Source organism: Nyctibius grandis, chromosome 1 (assembly GCF_013368605.1).
Source record: "Nyctibius grandis isolate bNycGra1 chromosome 1, bNycGra1.pri, whole genome shotgun sequence".
Taxonomy (NCBI): Eukaryota; Metazoa; Chordata; class Aves; order Nyctibiiformes; family Nyctibiidae; genus Nyctibius; species Nyctibius grandis.
This window is the reverse complement of record NC_090658.1, coordinates 79,376,355-79,396,967: the sequence shown is the minus strand read 5'-3', so window position 1 is coordinate 79,396,967 and position 20,613 is coordinate 79,376,355. Positions and strand designations below refer to the sequence as shown.

Here is a 20,613-nt window from a genome sequence, read left to right as displayed (position 1 = left end):
CCCAAAATGCTCATGTACTCTAAATTTTTGCACTGGTTCCATTTTCTGGGTATCTCAGACTGTCGTGCAACTGAAGCACTAGACATGTCTGCACTTGCATGGATTTAAAGAACTGAGAACAAGTACTCCCCCCTCTGCCACAAAGCACTTCGTTCCACAGACCTACTGCTCTTCACTGGAATTAGAGCACAGCAAATGTTGACCTGTTTCTATTTCACAGAGAATACATTATTCTTACATGAATTTAAATACTTAAATTACCTCATATTAATTTAAACATCAGTAAGGGCATTTTCTCTGAATGTCTCAAAAGCCCTTTGAAATATCAGATTTTAAAAACATCCCCAACTAGTTCATGTGACTTGATCCAAAACAGAAATCAAGGCAAGTGAGTGTGTGCCCAAGGTCACACACCCTGTCCACAACAGCAGGAATAAAAGCAAAGCCCAGACTCCTCAGTCTCAACCTCTAACACCTCTTCCCTGGTCATCTTCTAGGACTGAGCAGTAAGAGCAGGTCCAACTGGAGTAGTCTCAAGGCACCTAAGTGCTACCTATTCTTCCCCAGCAGTAAGAGCTCCTCCTAAAGTGGTTTTGCGACACAACTGCCTAGAGACCACAACCCAATTTACTTTTGATATCAGCTCACTGAAACCAAGAGGCTGAATTTCAACGATTAGCGCCTAGCTTTTCTATATGCCCGTTCCGTAATGTGTACAATGAAACAAAGAGCATTAAAGGGCAAAGGATCTGGAAGGAACGTCTGCAATTTCCATGCAGTAAACACTGTTTAAATACCAATAAATCAGTGACACAGAAGGAAACAAGTTTAAACGTGACAGTTACCGTTTGCATTACGTAGACTGTACTGCTGGATTATGTCAAAGCAAAGCAATCTGTACCCAGGAGGTACTCAATTCTGTACAAACCAGAAAAATTCAAAGTAGCTTCTCTGACAACCTGCAGGATTTTGAGGATTTAAAAATCTCCTTTAAAAGAAAAATCTTTATGTGGTGACACTAAGAAACTTACAAAAGAGATCCAAAGCAGCATTTTAACTCCTGTCCAAAATAATGCTATTGACTTGCATTTGTTTAAAATTACAGCAAGCTCTTCTCTATCAGAAACGCAAGACCAACCTCACTGTTTCAAAAGGATAATCCAAGTCCGTGCCAGAACGAAATAAATACCAGGCAATCCAGAGGCAAAAACTAGTCGGATGAGCCTAAAAACCCAGCAGAGACACCCCACCACCACACGCACAAGCGATACACAGCCCTTCTGGGACCAAGTGGCAATGGGGAGGATAACGACAGCATCTGCACTGTCACTGCAGGCAGCGACGGGGTATCCCGTTAAAGGGAGCTAGAAAGGACCTGCAAACGCCCCAAAGTTACCCTCCGGTAGCTCTGAACGACGTCTGTACAGGTCGAGCGAGGAGCCCGCAGGGAAGCACTGCTCCTGCCCCCCCGGCCCCGCAGCTGAGCCGGGACTCGCTCGCTGCAGGGGGGCTGCCCGGCCCCCCCCACCTTCCAGCAGGGACCCCTCCCTGGGGATGCGCCCGGGGAGCAGCACTGCCGCGCCCGGGGAGGCTCAGCCCTGCGGGGGCCAGCTGGAGGGGCCGCCCCGCGCCCCTCGCCCCCCGCGGGGTACCTGCTGCTGGGGGCCCGGCCTCGCCACCCTCATGCCAGCGCTGCGGGGCTGGGGCCGGCCGCGCTCCCCTGGCAGCCCCGCCGCGGCTCTGCCGCACCGCCCAGCGCCGCCGGGGCGGGCCCTCCCCGCGGCCCGGCCTCCCTCCCTCCCCGCGGGCGGAGCGGGGCGCAGGGCTCTGCCCCGCCGGGGCGGAGCAGCGGCCGGGGGACAGCTGCTCGCCGCGGCCCCCCCCTCCCTCCCGGTTGCTCCCTCTCGCCGGTGCCTGGCAGGCCCCCGGGAGTGCCAACAAACGCCCCGGAGCGGGGGGTGAAGAGGCAGCAGCGGCTGCCGCGGAGGAAACCGCGGAGCCGCCCGGCCGGGGGGCAAGTGCCCCCGCAGAGCCCCAGGGCCCCCCAGCGCACCCCACCCCGCTCCTCCCTGCTGCCCCCGGCCCGGCCGGAGAGCGCGGCCGAGGGGCAAGGGCCCATCCCTGAGCCCCGCTCTCCTCCCCAGCGCTGAGATGATCTTTGGACAACGCTTGTTTGTTTTTCCTCTCCCCTGTTCCTGATGCAAGAGTTTCTACCTTCTCTTTAAGCAACAAAGTAATTACGGCTTTTAAACCGAGAAATCGCAGGAGGTTAACATTTTGCAGATATTTGTGTGACTAAGTATGCTGCTGCAGAAATCTGGCCTCCTGCCTATTCCCAAGATCATAACAGTCCTGGGCAAACATATGTTTTGCAATCACATCAGCAAAACACTCAGCCTTTGTTTGCAGCAGGCTGTACTTCTCTCGTTGACCCCCCAGGGCTGTAAACTCTGCCAGATGCCTTACATCTCCCACCTCTTTTGGTCTGGGATTTTATGGCATCAATTACATCAAAAGAAACAAGTCCCTGAGCTGGCCGATATGATTTTTTTTTTTGTCTTCCAAAGCAATCTAGGATTTATAAAGCTAAATTCTGTTAGATCATTTTTCTTCAAATATTCTGAATTAAAATAAAATATGACAGACCCCAAGAGGAGAATTTCTATTGCAGTTTTGATGGGAGGTGGCCAGGACAGCTCTGAATCCCTGAACGTACTCATTTGGGGGAGGAAGGCTTCTGCCTACAATTCAGGCTCCTCAGTTTTGAGTCCTACACCAAGCTATCTAACCACCAAGCAGGGAAATTCCATGGCACTGAACTTTACACTTCTGTTAAATGTAAAACTGAACACTGAAAAACTGTTCACAGGCTGTTCCTCTTATGGGTGTATGAATCTTGCAGCGAAATGCAGAAAACACCGAGGACAGTGCTGTCAGGGGAGCACGGCAACCTGACTCAAGGCAGCAGTTCTGCACATTTCTAATGCTAAAGCTTTTAAAGGCTTCCTTTCCTCTCCACTTTCAATATACCACCACCTCTCTGGGCTACACAGTTAACTCTGGAGAGAGAAGGGATACTCTACTTGGAGAGCAGCATAGGGGAAAGGGACCTGGGGGTCCTAGTGGACAGCAGGATGACCATGAGCCAGCAATGTGCCCTTGTGGCCAAGAAGGCCAATGGCATCCTGGGGTGTATTAGAAGGGGTGTGGTTAGCAGGTCGAGAGAGGTTCTCCTCCCCCTCTACTCTGCCCTGGTGAGGCCGCATCTGGAATATTGTGTCCAGTTCTGGGCCCCTCAGTTCAAGAAGGACAGGGAACTGCTAGAGAGAGTCCAGCGCAGAGCCACGAAGATGATTAAGGGGGTGGAACATCTCCCTTATGAGGAGAGGCTGAGGGAGCTGGGTCTCTTTAGCTTAGAGAAGAGGAGACTGAGGGGTGACCTCATGAATGTTTATAAATATGTAAAGGGCAAGTGTCATGAGGATGGAGCCAGGCTCTTCTCAGTGACATCCATTGACAGGACAAGGGGCAATGGGTGCAAGCTGGAACACAGGAGGTTCCACATAAATATGAGGAAAAACTTCTTTATGGTGAGGGTGACCGAACACTGGAACAGGCTGCCCAGAGAGGTTGTGGAGTCTCCTTCTCTGGAGACATTCAAAACCCGCCTGGACGTGTTCCTGTGTGACATGATCTAGGTAATCCTGCTCCGGCAGGGGGATTGGACTAGATGATCTTTTGAGGTCCCTTCCAATCCCTAACATTCTGTGATTCTGTGATACTTCTGAAGGCTCAGCAGCAGTTATAAGGTTAAATTACCTAGGGATGCCCAGGTACCACAGCTCCTTATTTAGGGCCTTGGCTTTAAGCTGGTAAGTTTCTCCAGAAGAAATGAAGTGCGGTTGGTACCTACTTGCACTTCATAAAACATGCAACAGAAGCATGGATGAAGAATGCAATACTGGCAAAGAAGGTTGCATTTTGTGAGCTAATAAAATAAATTAATGAAGAACACTGTTTAATTCCCACTGGCTACTTCCTTACTTCAGGCCAAAACACAACAAAAAGACAAGGAATGGGCTCCTCTTGCAACACAGGCAAAGAACTGGCTTGTGCTGGGAAAAACTGTAGGAAAGGAGAGTAATTACCTGAAAAGCTGAAATGAAAGAAGATGCCTCAACATAATAAGTCTTCTGGAATATCAGATGAGAGATTATGCCCTTCAATGAATTTCTTAACACCCTTGGAAGAAAAGAGAAGGGAAAAAAAAAGAAAGAAAAAAAAGGCAGCACTCCTCAGTTCCCTGAAGTGTTTTTCTTTTTCCCCTCACTGTGGTCGATTGCCCTGCCTGGATTTGTGAGAAAGCTGTTTATGTTAACACTTGTTCCTATACAAAGAACCTTGGCGGGTACAGATTTTTCTCTGATATCGTCCAAGGGAAATTATCTCTCACGAAACAGCCAACTCAACAGCAGAAACTAGGGAATTCTACCACGTTCTTTGCTTTCTGTATCAGGATAGATGAAGGCAGCGACAGCGTGTCAGAAAAAGTGTGTACAAAGGGGAAGAGGAAGTTGCACAGCCGCAGCAAACAAATAATAATGGTCTTAAAAGCTCTCCCATATGGCCTGAGTACACAAGCTCTGCTCAGGTCCCAGGTATGTCTCTGCCTGAGCAGAATCTCATCACTCCAGTTTGCTGCAAGCACTTTCTCCACCCCAGCCCTCACACAGGCATTTCCAAAGTGCAACTCCTCTAAATGGAAGAACATGCAAAACTGAGCCACATGCTCATCTATAAATCAGTATGCAATTGTAGACTGAAAAAATTTCCATTTGGGGGCTAGTAAAAGACAAGCTACATAAGCAATTTCATGGGGGAATATGGTTTGACACCACCACAAAGCTCGTCTGGGTACTCATGAGTGCAGAACCCAGCGCAGCCGGGGGACACGGGGACAGATCTATGGTACAGTTTGCATAACTTGAGCGTTCCCCTGGGGAAACACAACAGTATGTTTGACCATGTATCAGTGCAAGTAAACAGAGATGGAGTGAAATGCTCCTAAGGGAAAAAACAACAACAAATGTTTAACATTAAAATATCGATAGATACCAAGAAAGAGTGTATGATAGATACACATGAAGTCACCTAAAGCAAACACCACCTCAAGCATGGAAACATACTCTTTCATAGCAAGCACTTCCATAAAAGCTGCTTGCACGAAAGGACGGCATTTAACATCTATGCTCTCTAGGTTAAGTCATCAGAAATGCAGTTTTTGCTTATTGCTACAGTTAAAGAAATGTCCTGGTGAAGCTAAAAGGAGATCAACCAGTTACAATATGAAAAGCTTGATCCTGCAAACGCATATGGCTGCACTTGGCCGCTCTAACTTGGACCAGTTCCATTTCAGTCCAATAGGGCGACTTTTTTGAGTCAAGTTCAGCACAAACAGATGACTCTGAAGAACCGGCAAACCAAGATCTTAAATTCTTTCCATAGAAAAGCTATCCAAGCAGGAGCACTCGAAATGCCTCTTACTGCAATGCCCTGGACATCAAATTAATAACTCAGAGGCTGATCAGACAATTCTTTCCCAGGAACACTTACAAGTAAAACCAGATAATTCTTTGGGGCTCTGAGCTATATTAGTTCTCAGGACTGGATTTCTCTCTCTTGCAGTTTCGTACAGTAGCACCAGCTGTGGCAAGATGTAGCAAGCTTAGCAGAATGGATGTAAATCCCAGCATTCACGTCCAAGTGTCTTTGAACCCCCTGAGACGGCTAACGGCCGCAGATGCACGGTGTCTCCCATCTGCAGCCATGCCAGCTGAAGAGGTTACTGCACTAACCCGGGTGTCATTGCCCCCGCCTCTCTCCTAAGACCTGCCCACCCAGCTGCTGCAAACAGCACTCAGTCCTGCTTACAGTCAAAGTAAGTGATCGGAGAAGTATTTTGGGTTGGGGGGGGTTGATTTTTTTTTTTAATTGTTTTAGCTTTTTTGACTGATAGAGGATAGGCATTACTAACAATGGCCAGATCTTAGGGGATGTAACTCCTAGCAAAGCAGCAGCAATAAAAGCATGGGGGCAAGAATCTCTTCAACCAGAACAGCTCGAGCAGCTCCACCTAATCTGGTGCCTTAATGAAGTCACCAGGTGCTTCAGCAATGACTAAGCGGCCCCACACAGGCTGCTTTGAACATTTCCCTGTGGATTCCTCTCGTTCCTCGCTGTCCACAGCCACTACCCTTTTTCATAACAAATTTCAAATGTATCTCCTAATCTCTTCTATCTCTTTATTATACATTTGTTGTTTCTAAAACAGCAAAAATCTTTATCATGATAACAATATGGGAGGCACAGCAATCGAACCATTCATTACAGTGATGAAAGAATTTAAATTAAGTAGAAGAATATATCATCCTAGCATGTGAGTCAAGAAAAAATGGTCAGTATTTCAAAGCATTCTTCTTGATTTAACCTTCACAATCTGATTTGTCAGTCTTCAAAAAACTCACTCTATTATTAGAATTAGTACATAATTTTAGGGGGGAGGATAAACTGTATTCTTTGTACAATCTAAATTCTTGCTGTATGTGTCAAAAAGGATCAGCCCTCAGCGATGGCATTGCACCTGATACCTTTAGAAAAATAACAAAAACAAGTCATGTAGTAGAACAGAGGGCTGACAATTGGCCACATCAGGAAGTAAGTTTAGACCAATATATATAAGCTTTCCTTCTGTAGTCTTTAAGCTTGCAAGGCTGGCTAAGACTAAACATTTTACAATATTCAGAGATTATATTTATTGTCTGCTCCTCGAACCTTATCCATCCTTGAAATGCTATTTTTCTATTTCTAGCTCTTTCTTACATACTGCCTTCTTAATGGCCACATCTTCAGCTTTAACAGGCAATTGACTTGCAAGTAATCAAGCAGTTTTGTGAGTAATTACAAATCATTCCTAGCCCACTGTATCCCCACCAAAAGACCCAGCATCTTTTCTCTCAGAGCTGCAAGAGGCTGTGAGACTCGGTTGTTTGCGACTTTAACTCACCAAGCTCCAAGAACTCCAGTGGCTTTATCCGTTCCCTGAACTATTTGGTTCTTCACTCAGGACTCTTATTCCCCCAAAACAGTCGTTCTTCTAGTAATTTCTGCCTTTAAGCTTTCTACAGCTTGCCCCCACCTCTAAACCACAAGTTGTTTTGTTTTTCTCTCCCCAAAGCTTGTCCAAATTTAACATTCCCTTCTGCAGTTATTAGGTAGCAGAAGTACAAAGTTTAATTTAGGGAGTTATAAGAAGTTGAGATCTTGAGATTATTCATGCTTTGGCAAGGACATGAAAACAGACTTATGGTTTCTAAGACTATTACGAATAGGTAGATTAAAGATGCATATCTAAAGCTTAGTAGATTGAAAGAATGTTTTACCAGATTATCCTTCCTCCTTTTTATGAGGGTACAGCTCCTCCTAGTCTGATAAACAGCAGCTGAACTATAAAAGTTGTTTGTCTGGCTTGCTGTTAGAGCAGGCGGGTTAGAGAATTGGGTTCTTCTGATAGTGTTCTGAGGTGGCTCCAGGCTCATGCACTACGCGAGAACACTCTGGTTAACAACTCCCCCCAGACCCAGCTCTTCCAAAATGCAAGTCTGTGTTAAGTAGTTTAAAAACTGACCTGGATAACTCACAGGTAACTGCTGATCTTCTGGTGGCTAGAGGGTATATGGAGAGGGGATCGGTTGTCCAACTGCAGATTGCCACTCTCTGGGGAATGGAACATCTGCAGGCTGCCAGCCACTCTGCAGTCTCTCTCAGTACTAAATACAGATTAAGGTTAAAAAAACCCCCTAGATTAACCTTAATAAAAGAGTTTATTTGGAGTTCAATCAAGAAAAATAAAATTTTACATACCTCATAGCTGTCTAGAACTAGTTTGGCCTAAAGAGGTCTCTCCTGTTCCCTTCAGTTAGCAAACTGCTGGGTCACACCTATGCCCAAGACATTTTGCACAGCTCCTTGGAGCTGGGATCCATTTTACTATCTTCTTCTCAAGACTCCTCTCCCCAAGATGAATATTGAAAAGGGACAAATATTCTTTCTCAGTTGAGTGAAAATTCATCCTTGGGAACTTCCTGCAACTCCTAGTCCTCATAACTGATTCAGTTAAGAGCAACGAGACAATGAGTACCTTACTTGCTATGCTACCTGGAACGCTGTCTGACCGTGCTTCGCCGCTACCGTGTAAAGATGCTGTTGGAAGGCCTCTCCTACACAGATGGAAGTTGCCTTATCACTCTGGGCAATCCACTGCAAACAAAACCTTCTACACAATGCAAATGTGTGCCTTCAAAGCAAGGGAAGGCCAGCTGAATGAGCTCTGTGTCAATTTAAGGCTTTTGGATTTTTTAAACTGCATTTGACCTCAGAAATAGTCTTTATGTGAAAAGAGAAGAAAATGCAATGAAATGCAGCTCATTATTAGCTTCTGACAGAAATCAGACACAACAGCAAGCACATGGGGAAAAAATGCCTTTAGGAGCGCTGGAGTGTTACACCTGGCTTACTGGAATTGGGTGAGCCCATGACAGCAAGTGACCCAGGGCTGCATTGCTGTGAGGTTACAGTGAGTATGCAGGAAATGCTGTGTAAGTGTCCTGTGAAGAAGTTGCAACTAGAACCTACTTTCATACTCTGGTACATACAGACGTGCAACCCAGAAGCTCTTCTCCTCACCAGATGCTTTTTGTCATCTTTACCCTTAGGGGCTCAGGTGTATTTCTACAGAATTGCTTGAAACTCTGACCTGAGACTCATGCCTGACTTGATTTTGCAGGTACAACAAACAAAAAGCTTATTTCTGCAGATCCCTCATGAAGGAACAAACTAGCAATTTACAAAATGCTTTGTTAGACTTCTTCAAGTCAACCCTTAATCTCACACATATCCGCACTACAGACAAAACCTAAGTGATTTTTTTCTCTTCTTTCTTTAAAATAAATTCAATGTTTTCCCCACAAAAAGACAAGAAAGAAGAATGAAATGAAACAAAAGCCTGTCGTGTCGCTTAATGCACTTCAAGAAGACTCTCAGCTATTTTTCTATAGTTTGATTGTTACAATGAGGTAAAATCAAGTGAAATAGTACTAAACAAATATGGGAAGTGCCGCTAGAGATTCAGGAACCCTTACATCAGTAACTGCAGTCTGGGGAACTGTTTTGTGGCTTTCTTCTTACACTTGCCACTTTCAGGCACATGCTCTATATGCCTCAGAGCAGCAGACTGGAAAAAAGACAGACAGACCAGTTCTTTTATTTTCAGTTTTCACAGTCTAGCTGTGACTCAAATAATATACGTTATTTATCCAAGTTTGTGAGTTTTGGAAAACCATAAAAGTTTTTTTAATTAGGAAAAAAAATCCAAACACCTATAAATCTGTATTCCCCTTGCATTTTCTGTAACAACCTATCTTAATGCAAGTTCCTTGAGAATGAATCTCCTTCCATATTTGTTTAATATATAGAGCCAAGTACAATAATATGGAATTTATCAACTCCTTTCGAAGATTATATTGGCAAAAAGTTAAGTACAAAAGTAAGTAACATCATCCTAGAAGAGTAATCCACACCATTGATTTAATGATAGCAGTTAAGAAAACAGATCATCCTCTAGGTACTATTCAACACCTGATTGTTATAAGTTAGGGGGATAATACCAGATCTGCCATTTTCATATCAAATCTGTTTCTTTTATACTCAAAGACAAACCGTGAAGACCTCTACTTGAGGAGAATCATGAAAACAAAAAACCAGATGAATCATGTATTTCTTACAATTTTTGTCAGTTATTACTGGTGTTTTGTTTAAATTCAGGCAGCACTGTATTCTTCATTCTTCCCTATTAGAGAGGATGATGTGGCTAAGATATTTTGACCCAATCAGTTTATTGGCCTTTGCTTTCTAAAAGAGAAGAACTAAAAAAAGCACTGCTTTCCTGCTGATACAAATCCTAAAAGATCTGGTCTGTCTCTCCTACTCAGCAATCAAGACCATTTCCTCCAGTGGGTTTTACTATTTTGACCCTTGCATTAATATGCCATTTCTTTCTCTTACTAAAAGTTAAAAGGACACGGATACCCGCCCTGGGGGTACAGCAGGGAGCAGAAGCCCCCTGGCCCATTGGGTGCCACCCCTGCCCTGTGAACAGCAACAGCGGCAGCCAAGACCTGCTCTGACAAGCCCCAGAGCGGGTGCAGCAAGCTGCAATGCCACTACCAACACATGCTTCAAGGACATTGTACACATGCCCCTGTTTAACACGGCGCAACTTCTGCATCCTCCTAAATCATGGATTTCTCTGGAGCTTGGAGAGCTCCCTCAAGGCCCCTGGGACAAGCTGGCCTGCCACCAAGCTGCCTGCAGGACCATCTCCTTACCCTCCTACCCCCACTGCCACCTTGGTGCTTTTCCACAGGCCACAGAGGCTTTGGGTCCTCGCAGGACAACTGTAAAATCAAAAGGAGATTTCTGCAACTGAGCTCTTTGGGATCTCAACAAAACCACAAACTTTTCTGGGTTTGCAGTGCTGCTGTCTGCAACGATGACGCCCAAACAGTGGAACTGTTAATACCTTCCCCCACCTACCTTCTCAAATACATATTTGCTAGGGGAACTAAGTTGAAACAGGCTTGAAACCAATTCTAGCACTGTCTGTGAAGTGTCTTTATTTGTTTTTTTAAAAAAGTTAACCACAATATTGGAACTTAGCCTTAAATCCACTGTTTGTTAACAATCATCATTTTAAATCAACCACTTGCTATTGTGAGAGAGAAAAGGCCACCTACCGTTGTTGGACCACCCTGACTACTTACCATACAGCATTTTAAACATGCGATACTTCAAAAGTCCCGGGAAAGGCCAGCACCGTATGTGTAGCCCCTCAGATTCAAACACGCTGAAACCACACACAAAATACATAGAGCAGATGTGCTGCAGAAGACACAACACTCTCAGATTTCCATAGCAGATCAGTATTTTGCAATCAAGCTAAGCATTAAAGCCTGATTTCTAGCAGTTTTTGAATGTAAAGTAAAATAAAGTCCAAGTAAACAAATAAAAATACACACATGCCATACTAAACACACACAAATTTTACCAAGACAGTATTAAAATACGGATGATGTCCTTAAATAAGAGTTTTGGTGTTTACAGCTGACATTTGAGCTTATAAAGCTGTTTTACTGGATACGAAGCTATAGCATTCAAACACCTTCTCATTTTGTCAGTAAAGCTACAAATCTGTACCTGTCCCTCTGTTTCTCACCAGCATGACAACTGCCCCCTGACTGCTCAGCAGGGATTCCAAGTCATCAAAGCAGCAAAAGAAAATTTGGTCAGAACTGGACCACATTTTCACTACCGATGAAGATGCAACAATGATCACTAAAGCCTGTAAACTAAACTGCTAGCAAAAAACTCTGGTTCAATAGCTGACATGCCTATATGACTAACAACAACAGAAAGGATGATTTCTCTTTATCAGGGTGTTTGTCATATTCCTGAGCAGTCCTCCTCTTGAGAGAGACTGCCACAAAAATAATTCTATTATTTTTGTAAACGTAAAGATAATTTTCATAAGAGTAACAAATGTTTTATAACTTAATGTGAAATGTGACTTGAAAGAAATTTACATGTACCATCACACTCTTCTGAAGCTGGTAGGGCTGAGGCTAAAGCAAGTTTGGATTGTAGCCAACAAGGGCCAGAGACCAACTCCCAGAGCTGTAGCAAACAAGGAATTACTTGGCAAAGCATAGGTCTGGAGTTGTCAAGGATCACTGCACGATGGCTAAAACAAACAAGACTGGGATGAGTCCAGGATAAATCACTTTGGTGAGCTTAGACCTGGGGCTCACAGAAAAAACAGAGCCAGGATCTGCATTAGGATTTGAACCAGGGAAGACTGGCAGGGCAGAATTTGGGTGCTGGGCTAGAGAAAGAGAGAACTCCTGAGGATCAGCCGTCTAGATTTAAACTTAAGCCTGGTGGGAGTCATTTTGCTAAGGCAAGGTGTTTGCATGTCTGCAGCCAGGAGGTGAAGTTTAGAGCTTGCACTAACCAGGGTCCAGAAAGGGAAGTTCAGCTGTGGCAAATGAGAGGGGTCCCTGGGCCTCTCTTGTTGTTTCGAAGAGGCTGATTCTCTGCTCTGTAAGAATAAATAAATAAACCCCTGCGTCCCTGAATTCATACTGCAATATCATCTATATTCTTTCTTTCACATGCAAGGGCCACGTTTTCTACAGGAAATTCATTCTCAGGGCTATAGAAGATTAATGCAGCATTGCACACACAGGCAGGCACTTTCTTAATAGCTGTCCTGCATTAATTCTTTTGTTGAAACAGAATCAAGACATTGCTGGGATGGAATGTTTTATACTAGGGCCGCCTGAGACTTCAGGTTGTTTCTGGCAGCACATTGCCCTGTCTGAGGGAAATGGTCTTGTACAAACAATCAAAATTCATCGTCTGACCACGCCTAAGCTGACCTGAACAGGAAAGAAAGATAACCCCCATATAAACTTGTACAGCAAATATGTTAGGAGTGGAGGACTTTGCCCTGTTTCACATGATACAGCAATTGGACAAATTCTCCTAACGGCTCTGAACCTTCCTTAAACATAGCTGCTCCGAGGGGCAGAGGGAAGATGAAAGTAGCTAGAGGCAAACTGGGGAGCTAGTTTGCAGGGAGAGACTCAATAAAAGAAATCACTGGATAGGGGCCCCACATTTTTAGATGGGAATGGGGGCACAGCCCAGGTGGCCAGCATACATTAGGTTAGCTGAACAAATTTTGAAAATATTAAAAGCATGAAAAGTAACTACAGTGCATCCAGAACACATCTAGCTCACTGGGCACTGCCTGTGACCATCAAAGTACCGCGTGTATAATAGGTCTAAAGGTGCCCCAAACATATCAGACACCCGGGTGTATGCACGCAGCAGTCATTTTACAGAGACTATGTAACCAGCTACCAGAAGCCCCAAATGACCAAATTCCTTTTTTCCCTTGTCTATACAATCTTCCAGGAGGGGAGGGGAGAGCGTGGCAGGGGGGGGAAGGGACAGGAATGTGTGTGGGTAATGACAGCACTATTTACGGGGTCCTAAAAACAGACTAACTCTCTGCATGGGTACTCACTGATGGAACAAAAACAACCCAACTGCCTACTCTGTCTCATAACAAGACAGACATTCACATAAAACAAAACATACATTTAGATTTTTGGCTCAATATTCTTGTCTCTGAATTGTTGCTCTACATATCAACAAATGATCCTTTGTTCTAAAGAAAGCCTTACCGGCCACAAGTTTCCCAAGAGAGGGACACTCCATCCACAAGCACTGACAGGCCTGCCTGGTAATGAGCAACCCGCATGTATGGGATAGATGGCACAAATCCAGGGCTGAGTATAGAGGAATCGCAAGAATACTCTCCAAGACAGAGGGTAAGTTAAGAAGGCATCTGGATACAAGAATGACTGGTACTGGCCGCAGTTATCCTACAACACTGCTATGCTGCCTTGCGTGCCAGCTGGTTGGCATTTATGTGGCTATTAAAAAAGAGAGAACAACCACAAACAAGTCACTATGCAAAACTTTTTTCTAAAAGTACAACACTGAGGAACATTGGACACAGAGGTGTCCAAGCCAGTCTTAAAGCAATCAGCTCCACGTTGAGAGTTAGTGGATAACAATTCTCAGTCAACAGTAGCTGAAAACATGCTCAATCCCAAGCACCTAGGGCATGGGAAGGACTGCAGCCTATTTAAAATCAGGGATATCATCAAGAGCTGCAGCAGAAACAGAAGTCTGAACTTGGCAAGTAAATGCCTTTTCCGCTCATTTTTAGAACAAACTCTCTTGATGGAAGTTGTCTATTTTAAAGTAATTGAATTTTGCATTTTAGTGTCCTACTAAATTCTTAACTCAGCTATGCATGGTTAAAATTGTTTTTCATAAAATACAAGAATATAATGATAACTTGAGGGTTTTTAAATGAAGTTTGTTGACAGAATAGAGTAACAACACTTTACAGTACAGCTTTCAAACAGTAAATAAAACCTCTAAAAGCAAATTTATTTCATGTTTTCTCTGTCAACTAGCCAATTATCAACTAAATGTTAATGGCATTTGTCCTACTGTTTTGGTCACCATCAGATTTGAAGGAATACAGCTGCATCCATTTTTCCCATATGTTTTATACAAGTCTCCCCCTAAATAAGTTTTCCTCCTCTCCTCACACAAAACTTCCACCAACTGTTGGAGAAGCGACACAACTGCATTAAACACGAATGTGAACTTCCTGATCAGACCATCTACAACCTTTAGCCCATGTTCCCAGTTGTCCCAGGGGGCAATGGGAATGGACAGCTGCTCAGAAAGTTTGTCACTAACAGTGCATTGTGAAAGGAACGTGAAGGGAACTAGAGTCAACAAATTAGATTTGAAGATTTAAGCAAACTGCCTGGAGAAATAGCACATATTTTTAGTCTGGTAACAACCTTGAACTTTACATAAGTGTATTGTGTACATTACCCTGGAAAGCATACAGTTCTTGTGGTGGAAGGGCACTTAATCTCCATAGCTTGCTGCTTACAAACAACAGTTTACATCAAGCAGAGGATCCCATCTTAGGTGCACTTAAACCAACTTGGAAACTTATTAAAGCAGTGTTGCAGTTATGTGAAAAGTGGGTGGGGAAAGACCCAGAAAACAAGCTTCCAAGGTTTTCAATTAACTTCTGAGTGACACTTCCAAGAATCAGCACATCTGTTCCATACTGTGAAATTATTTTCCAACATTTTCCTTTGCCCAGTATTTTTGCAAACTGACTAGTGCAGCCAAATGCAGATAGGAGACTCGGAAGAGCGCACACTGAAAGGCATTTCAGCAAGACCCTGGGTTCATGACCTATTTCATTTAACGGAAATCTGCTTACGTATGAATCAAATGTAGATACCGAAACTCTTTACATTTAGATGATATCGACCTATGTGCGTATCCCTTAATACACATGTACCAGTAAGGCTTGTACACCAAGTTCCTCCCTGGCAGGAAGCCCCTGCAGCAAATACAGTCACAAAATTCAGAACACAAAAGCCAGTTACTGAAGATACCTAAAAGAGATGAGAATCTACAGAACAGCTGAGCTTTAATATTCAGATTGGTGCACACTAATCACAGTTCAGGCACAAGCTGACTTCCCTCTTCTCAGCCTGGGTCCATTTCCCACCTTCCCCGCCATTACTTCTCTACTTAACTTCAAAGAATCAGAAATTATTGTAGAACAAACCTGATTTTCCTTTTCTTACTACCCTGTCTTGAATTACCTACTGGTACCCTGGTTGGGCTGCAAGTGAATTGTACACCTGCTTGCCCGACTCCAGACACTGCTACTATATGCAGCAGCGATTACTTTGTGGTGTCATGTGCAGAACACAGTACATTCTCCCTTCAGAGCGTATGCTGGTTCCAGTAAGCAGACATGTGCTACATACTGGTCACTTGGTCATACAAAACCAGGTCATTCAGGCAGAAATCAGGATAACATTTTTCTACTGTTTTATTGTTTTCAGTCTCCCTTGCCCACATGCTTCCCAAACTAGGACAGCTCAGCTCTTCCATGACATGAGAACTAGAACTGTAAAGGGGTTAGAGTGATGTACCAAAGCTTCAAGACAACACCCCACAAGCAAAGCAAGCCCCCAGTACCCCTCTAAACGTTCACCTGCAAAGACTTTCTTTTAAGGTACACAAGAGTCTGATTTCTGCTATGCTACAGGTTGCTGCTATTTCCAAAAGAGCTCTAGCTCTGCAAAAGCAGGTTATGACTCTGCTAACGGCTCATTATCAAAGCCACTTGCAGACTGAAAATGTCTGAAATGCCTCAGGAAACACAAAGTCTGGCAGAATTTATTTGTGTTTGAGCTTGTTATTATGAACCTGAAACTTGCACAAGTTCACTAAAAGCAGGCTGAGTTTCAGCTAGAATCACACCACAACTTCCTTCTACCTTGGAAGAACTCGGAAGGTAGAGGTTGAAAACTCTCCCTGTACATCATATACATGTAAAAGTAGAGGAAAACAGGCTGCACTCCTCCCCAGTGCCTGACTGCTGGATCCACTGGTCATTAAGGACAGGGGAAAGCCAGAAAAGGCAGTTTCTGGCAACGAAGGATGGCAAACCAGAGGCTTAGGTGAGGAGAGTGAGAAGGAGCATCTGGGGCCAAGGACTCCAAGGGAAAAGCACCCCTCTACTTGTCTGGCTTAGGGACAGCCCCTGTTAGTATAGGGGCTCACCCAGGACAGCAGCTTCATAAATTGCTGTGTAGTACATCAGGAAACCACATCTCTCAGACTAAAAGCAGTTTTCAGGGGGTGAAGTTTGGTATGTGAGTCAACTTCATTGAAGTTAAACAGTGAAAGTTTAAGATAGGGCATGCACTTGACAGAAAACGTGTATTTACCCAAGCCTGTGACCAAACTGCAACTAAATCCTTCCCAATGGCCTGAAATCTTCGCTGTATAACCTCTGCAGATGGATTCAATTCTTAGAATTGAACTTTCAAGTTTTATTATTAAGCAGAGCTCCTAGCAAACAGAAACCGATTTGATATGAAAAAAAATGGAAGCCTATCTATTCCTTGCACTGCAGCTACTGTATTTATTTTCTCTCTTTGGACAAAAACTCACCCAAGCTTGGGACAATTCCAGCTGGTTACATCAGGGGTTCATACGCAGCAGTTACATACAAAAACTAGTCTTCAGTGTAACTCTATGGACTTTATTACAATTTCCTCCTAAAGTCAGCAGCTTTAGAGACAACCTTCTATATTATCAAATATATAGCATCTGACACAATCCAGATGCCTTTATTTCTCCTCTTCAGAACAAACACAATAAATCACAAAGAGCATCCAATTATCACACAGATTTTCAGAGACATGGAATTATCATTGACTTTGCAATTAACACTACAGGCCAGTGACGAAAGATGTAGGAGTACCTGTTAACACAATTTAACAAAAACAGTTAAGTCCTAAAATAAAGAGGGACTCAAAGCCTTTCAGTAGGCAAGATATAGTGGACAGCTGGCAACACTAAGAGATTTAATGAATACAGCAGCATTCAGCACCAATTTGAAAACTGTCTGCTTGGGTAAGGCTGAGTTATTAAAAAAATCTCCATTTATAAACAGTGTTGATGGGATTTAAACAGCCTGTGTAAGAAGGATTAAAAGTCAATTGAAAAGCCTGTACAGATAAGAAAGCAAAAGAAACCGTGCCCTTGAATTCTGTACATACTGTTTAACCTTATCTCTGTCTCAGTCTCCTGGCACACAGCAGGGGGGTAAAACAGGCTGCCTTATGCAGAGCTGGTGAGGTGGGCTCTTCCTTAGGGCTATTTAATGCTTGTACAGTGCTTTGAGCTATATTGTCCCTCACTCCCCCTTCCCTCTTTTAAAGCTATATACTAAAAATCATCATTTACCATCCCCACCAGGAAAAGCTAGCAGATAGCAAAGAGAGACAAATTGCAAGTCTGTCCAGGCATGCTATAATGATTAGGTGCTTTCCCTCCTCTATGTAACTGATGATCTTGCTATTCTCTGTTAGACTTTTATAACTGTACACCTTCAATATAACTAGTGTAAATATTGACATTGGGGAGGCAAGTGGGGATTTCTGGGAGGAGGAGGAGTGGCTGGGAGATGAGAACTAGGCTTTAAGTTTTTTTTCTCTTGCCTCCAAAGCATCCTGTAAGATTCTGCTTTACACAAAAGTTATTATGGCTTTTAATTTACGTAACACTTCTTTGAATAAGACGACAGACAGGAACACGCAACTATCTCTTTTCATTCATTAATCCCTCCCCTATCCTTTCTCATCGTCTCGTCTCATCCAAAATCCAGCCTATTCTGGTAACCTAAGTTGCCTATTTCTGATGTGCCTTTTGTAAGACGGCCAAAGCTAAAGAGCATTCAAGGTGAAAATGTACAATACCACGTCTTGTCTTGGTTTCCCTAGCCTGTAACACAGCCTAACATTTGATTTGCTTCCTTTGGTCTCGCCCAGGATACAATAAGAGCTTTATGAAAAAGCCCTGTAAGAATCTGGGCCACTGGTTTGAACAAGGACTATTTAGCCATGACATACAGCACTGCTCAGCAGGCCAGCTCTGGAAGCAGTACTGCTGTTTCAGTGCAGGGCTCTAACAGTAGCACAGTGCTAGGCAGCAAAGCTGGACGGCTTCTGGGACCTGAGATTATCTCTTGGCGCAGGCCTTCACCACACTGTACCAGACTGTCAGAGCTAGTTCAGGTGCATCCAACACAGCACCACAAAACATGTTGTAAACATATTCCGATTATTTATCTGTGATGTTTATCAGCCTATGCTTTTTCAAGGGATTGCACAAACCGCTACACAAACATAACCAGAACATTACTTGCGGAAGGGGACAGCTATTCCACTGGGAAGTGGAGTTACATTTAAGAAACAAACACACATGCCACAGATATTTGGGAGTCCATTGCCTCCATGCAAATTTAGGGCAGAAATGAAGAATATCAATGTACAATAACCCTAGGGAGATTCAAATAGCTAATAAGCTTACTTGCTGTATTTGTGTAGACCACACAAAACACTCAAATTCTGTAGGAGATATACTTTCCAAACTCTTACGGCTGCAAAGTTAATCTTTTAAATGCAGTTGTACTGTAAGTCAACACAACACCATTTCCACTGGTCTGCTAGAGCATGAAACCACCATGATAGCAGCAACATACTCACTCTCCTTTACCTTCATGTAGGTGAGGAAGCTCAAGCTCTAGTACAAATATTGTTTGATGAATGCCTCCTTCAGCAGATTTCATCATAAAGTCGTTATCTGGTTGCTGTATGCTCTCTGTACGCATGAGTATCATTCCTTGCATTTTGTAAGTATGGTTTTATATCCTGCAGTTAAAGACTGATATTATCATTCAAATCACGTTCATGACTATTTATTTTGCAGCAACGTGTTCATAGTCCAGTCCTTACTCTGGACAACATACCCAGGGAATCCACATCAAGGAGATGGAAATAAATGTAGCAAAGCCAATTCCTCCTTAAAGCTCGTAACTCTTTTATGCGGTTCCTACTGTTGAAAAAAAGAGGGTTTATTGGTACCTATTTCTGTTCGGGCTGCAAAGTCAGCACAGATAAGATAGCTTGGTCTCCCTATTTATTAGTGCCGTTATATGACAACACAAAGGACTGGGCTGCCATTCTATAAGGGCTAGGAAAGATGAGGTGAACCTTAAAAACTGAAAGACCACCTTGCATCTGAATGCACTCAGGCAGCTGCCTCATTGAAACTCCTTAAGAGTATTAGTCACAGGTCCCCTGCTTCAGTGCACGTAGTTAGAGGATTATGATCTAAAAAAGTGCAGTTTGGCTCCCTCACTGTAACCTCATGATGTTATTTGGGCATTTATGAATAGCCAGATCTCCATGCAGCAGAGCTGCTAATAGCATGGCATGTACCAATCACACTGCAAAGCAAGTGATCTCACCTAGGCAGCTTGTGTAAACACAGAGCAGCCACACAAATATGACAAGCTTCTCAGCGTACTTAAGGTTATTCTACGAAGAATATTTACTCTGTTGCCTGGAAACACATAAATAGGGCTTTTGGGGGTTTTCTCCCCTCCTCAAATTTTCCATAAAGAAAATTTATGGAAAGAAGGATTCCTTCAAAGAAAATTTATGTAAAGAAGGATTCCTTCAAAGAAGGGGTTTGCTATTGTGGTCATTTAGCATACTATACTCTGAAGAATAACTTTTCTAAACAGTATTTCCAAACCCAGCAATCTTCCCTTCTGAGTACCCATTTCCCTTAGGAAGTATTCTGCTGCCATAGGCAAGAACTGATGGCACTTCGGAGTGCCCTATTTCAACAAATGCACACTGCTGGAACAGGACAGATTCTCCCCGCGAATGCATTTTAGAGAAGTACTATTTAAAGCTCCCTGGACATAAGAGTGAAACTGAATTTAAATTCTGAAAGAAAAAAAAGTTCAAACCCTTTGAAAGACATTATTAATACTTGTGTACCTTCTTACTTAAACCAATAGATGTTACTTACTTGTTGCCAAATGACAGGAAAATTAAGCCTTTAGTTATTCACAACGTCTACCAGAAAGTCACTAAAAACCAAGAATGGGTAGATTCAACTGTCTAGCGGCCTCAGAGAGAAAGAGCTAAACCCCAGTTCTGCCAAAATTAGAAGACAAAAATCTTATTTACCTGCATTTAGTCTCCCCTATACTATGCCTTCTATTTACTTCATGTTGAGCAGTGTTAGAGAACAGAAATCCCATCGGAGTAAATAGGAAGATCACTGAATATTAAATTTCTGGTTTGCAAAATATTTACCAAAGAATCCTGTAAGAAAATAAGGTTTAGTTTTAAATAATGTATTTCATTAGATCAACTAACGCAGCTGAAAAACTACAGGGGGCAAGCTCTACTTCAGATCAGGCTTAAAAGCTTATCTACTTTTATC

General features: G+C 43.3%; 1 protein-coding gene across 4 annotated transcripts in view; it reads right to left on the bottom strand.

Moving 5' to 3' along the window:
- The window catches only part of SESN1 (sestrin 1), an 82,280-nt gene that overhangs the window by 15,888 nt on the left and 45,779 nt on the right, over positions 1–20,613 (bottom strand). Inside the window, exon 1 of one of the 4 annotated variants that reach the window (XM_068408256.1) lies at positions 1,653–1,738. The exons of 2 other annotated variants lie outside the window; for them this stretch is intronic. In XM_068408256.1, coding sequence (XP_068264357.1) covers positions 1,653–1,685 — 33 coding nt within the window. In that variant the 5' untranslated portion in view covers positions 1,686–1,738. Of the gene's footprint in view, positions 1–1,652; positions 1,739–20,613 lie in introns of those variants that run through there. One more of the 4 variants, XM_068408267.1, reaches the window with a different exon arrangement.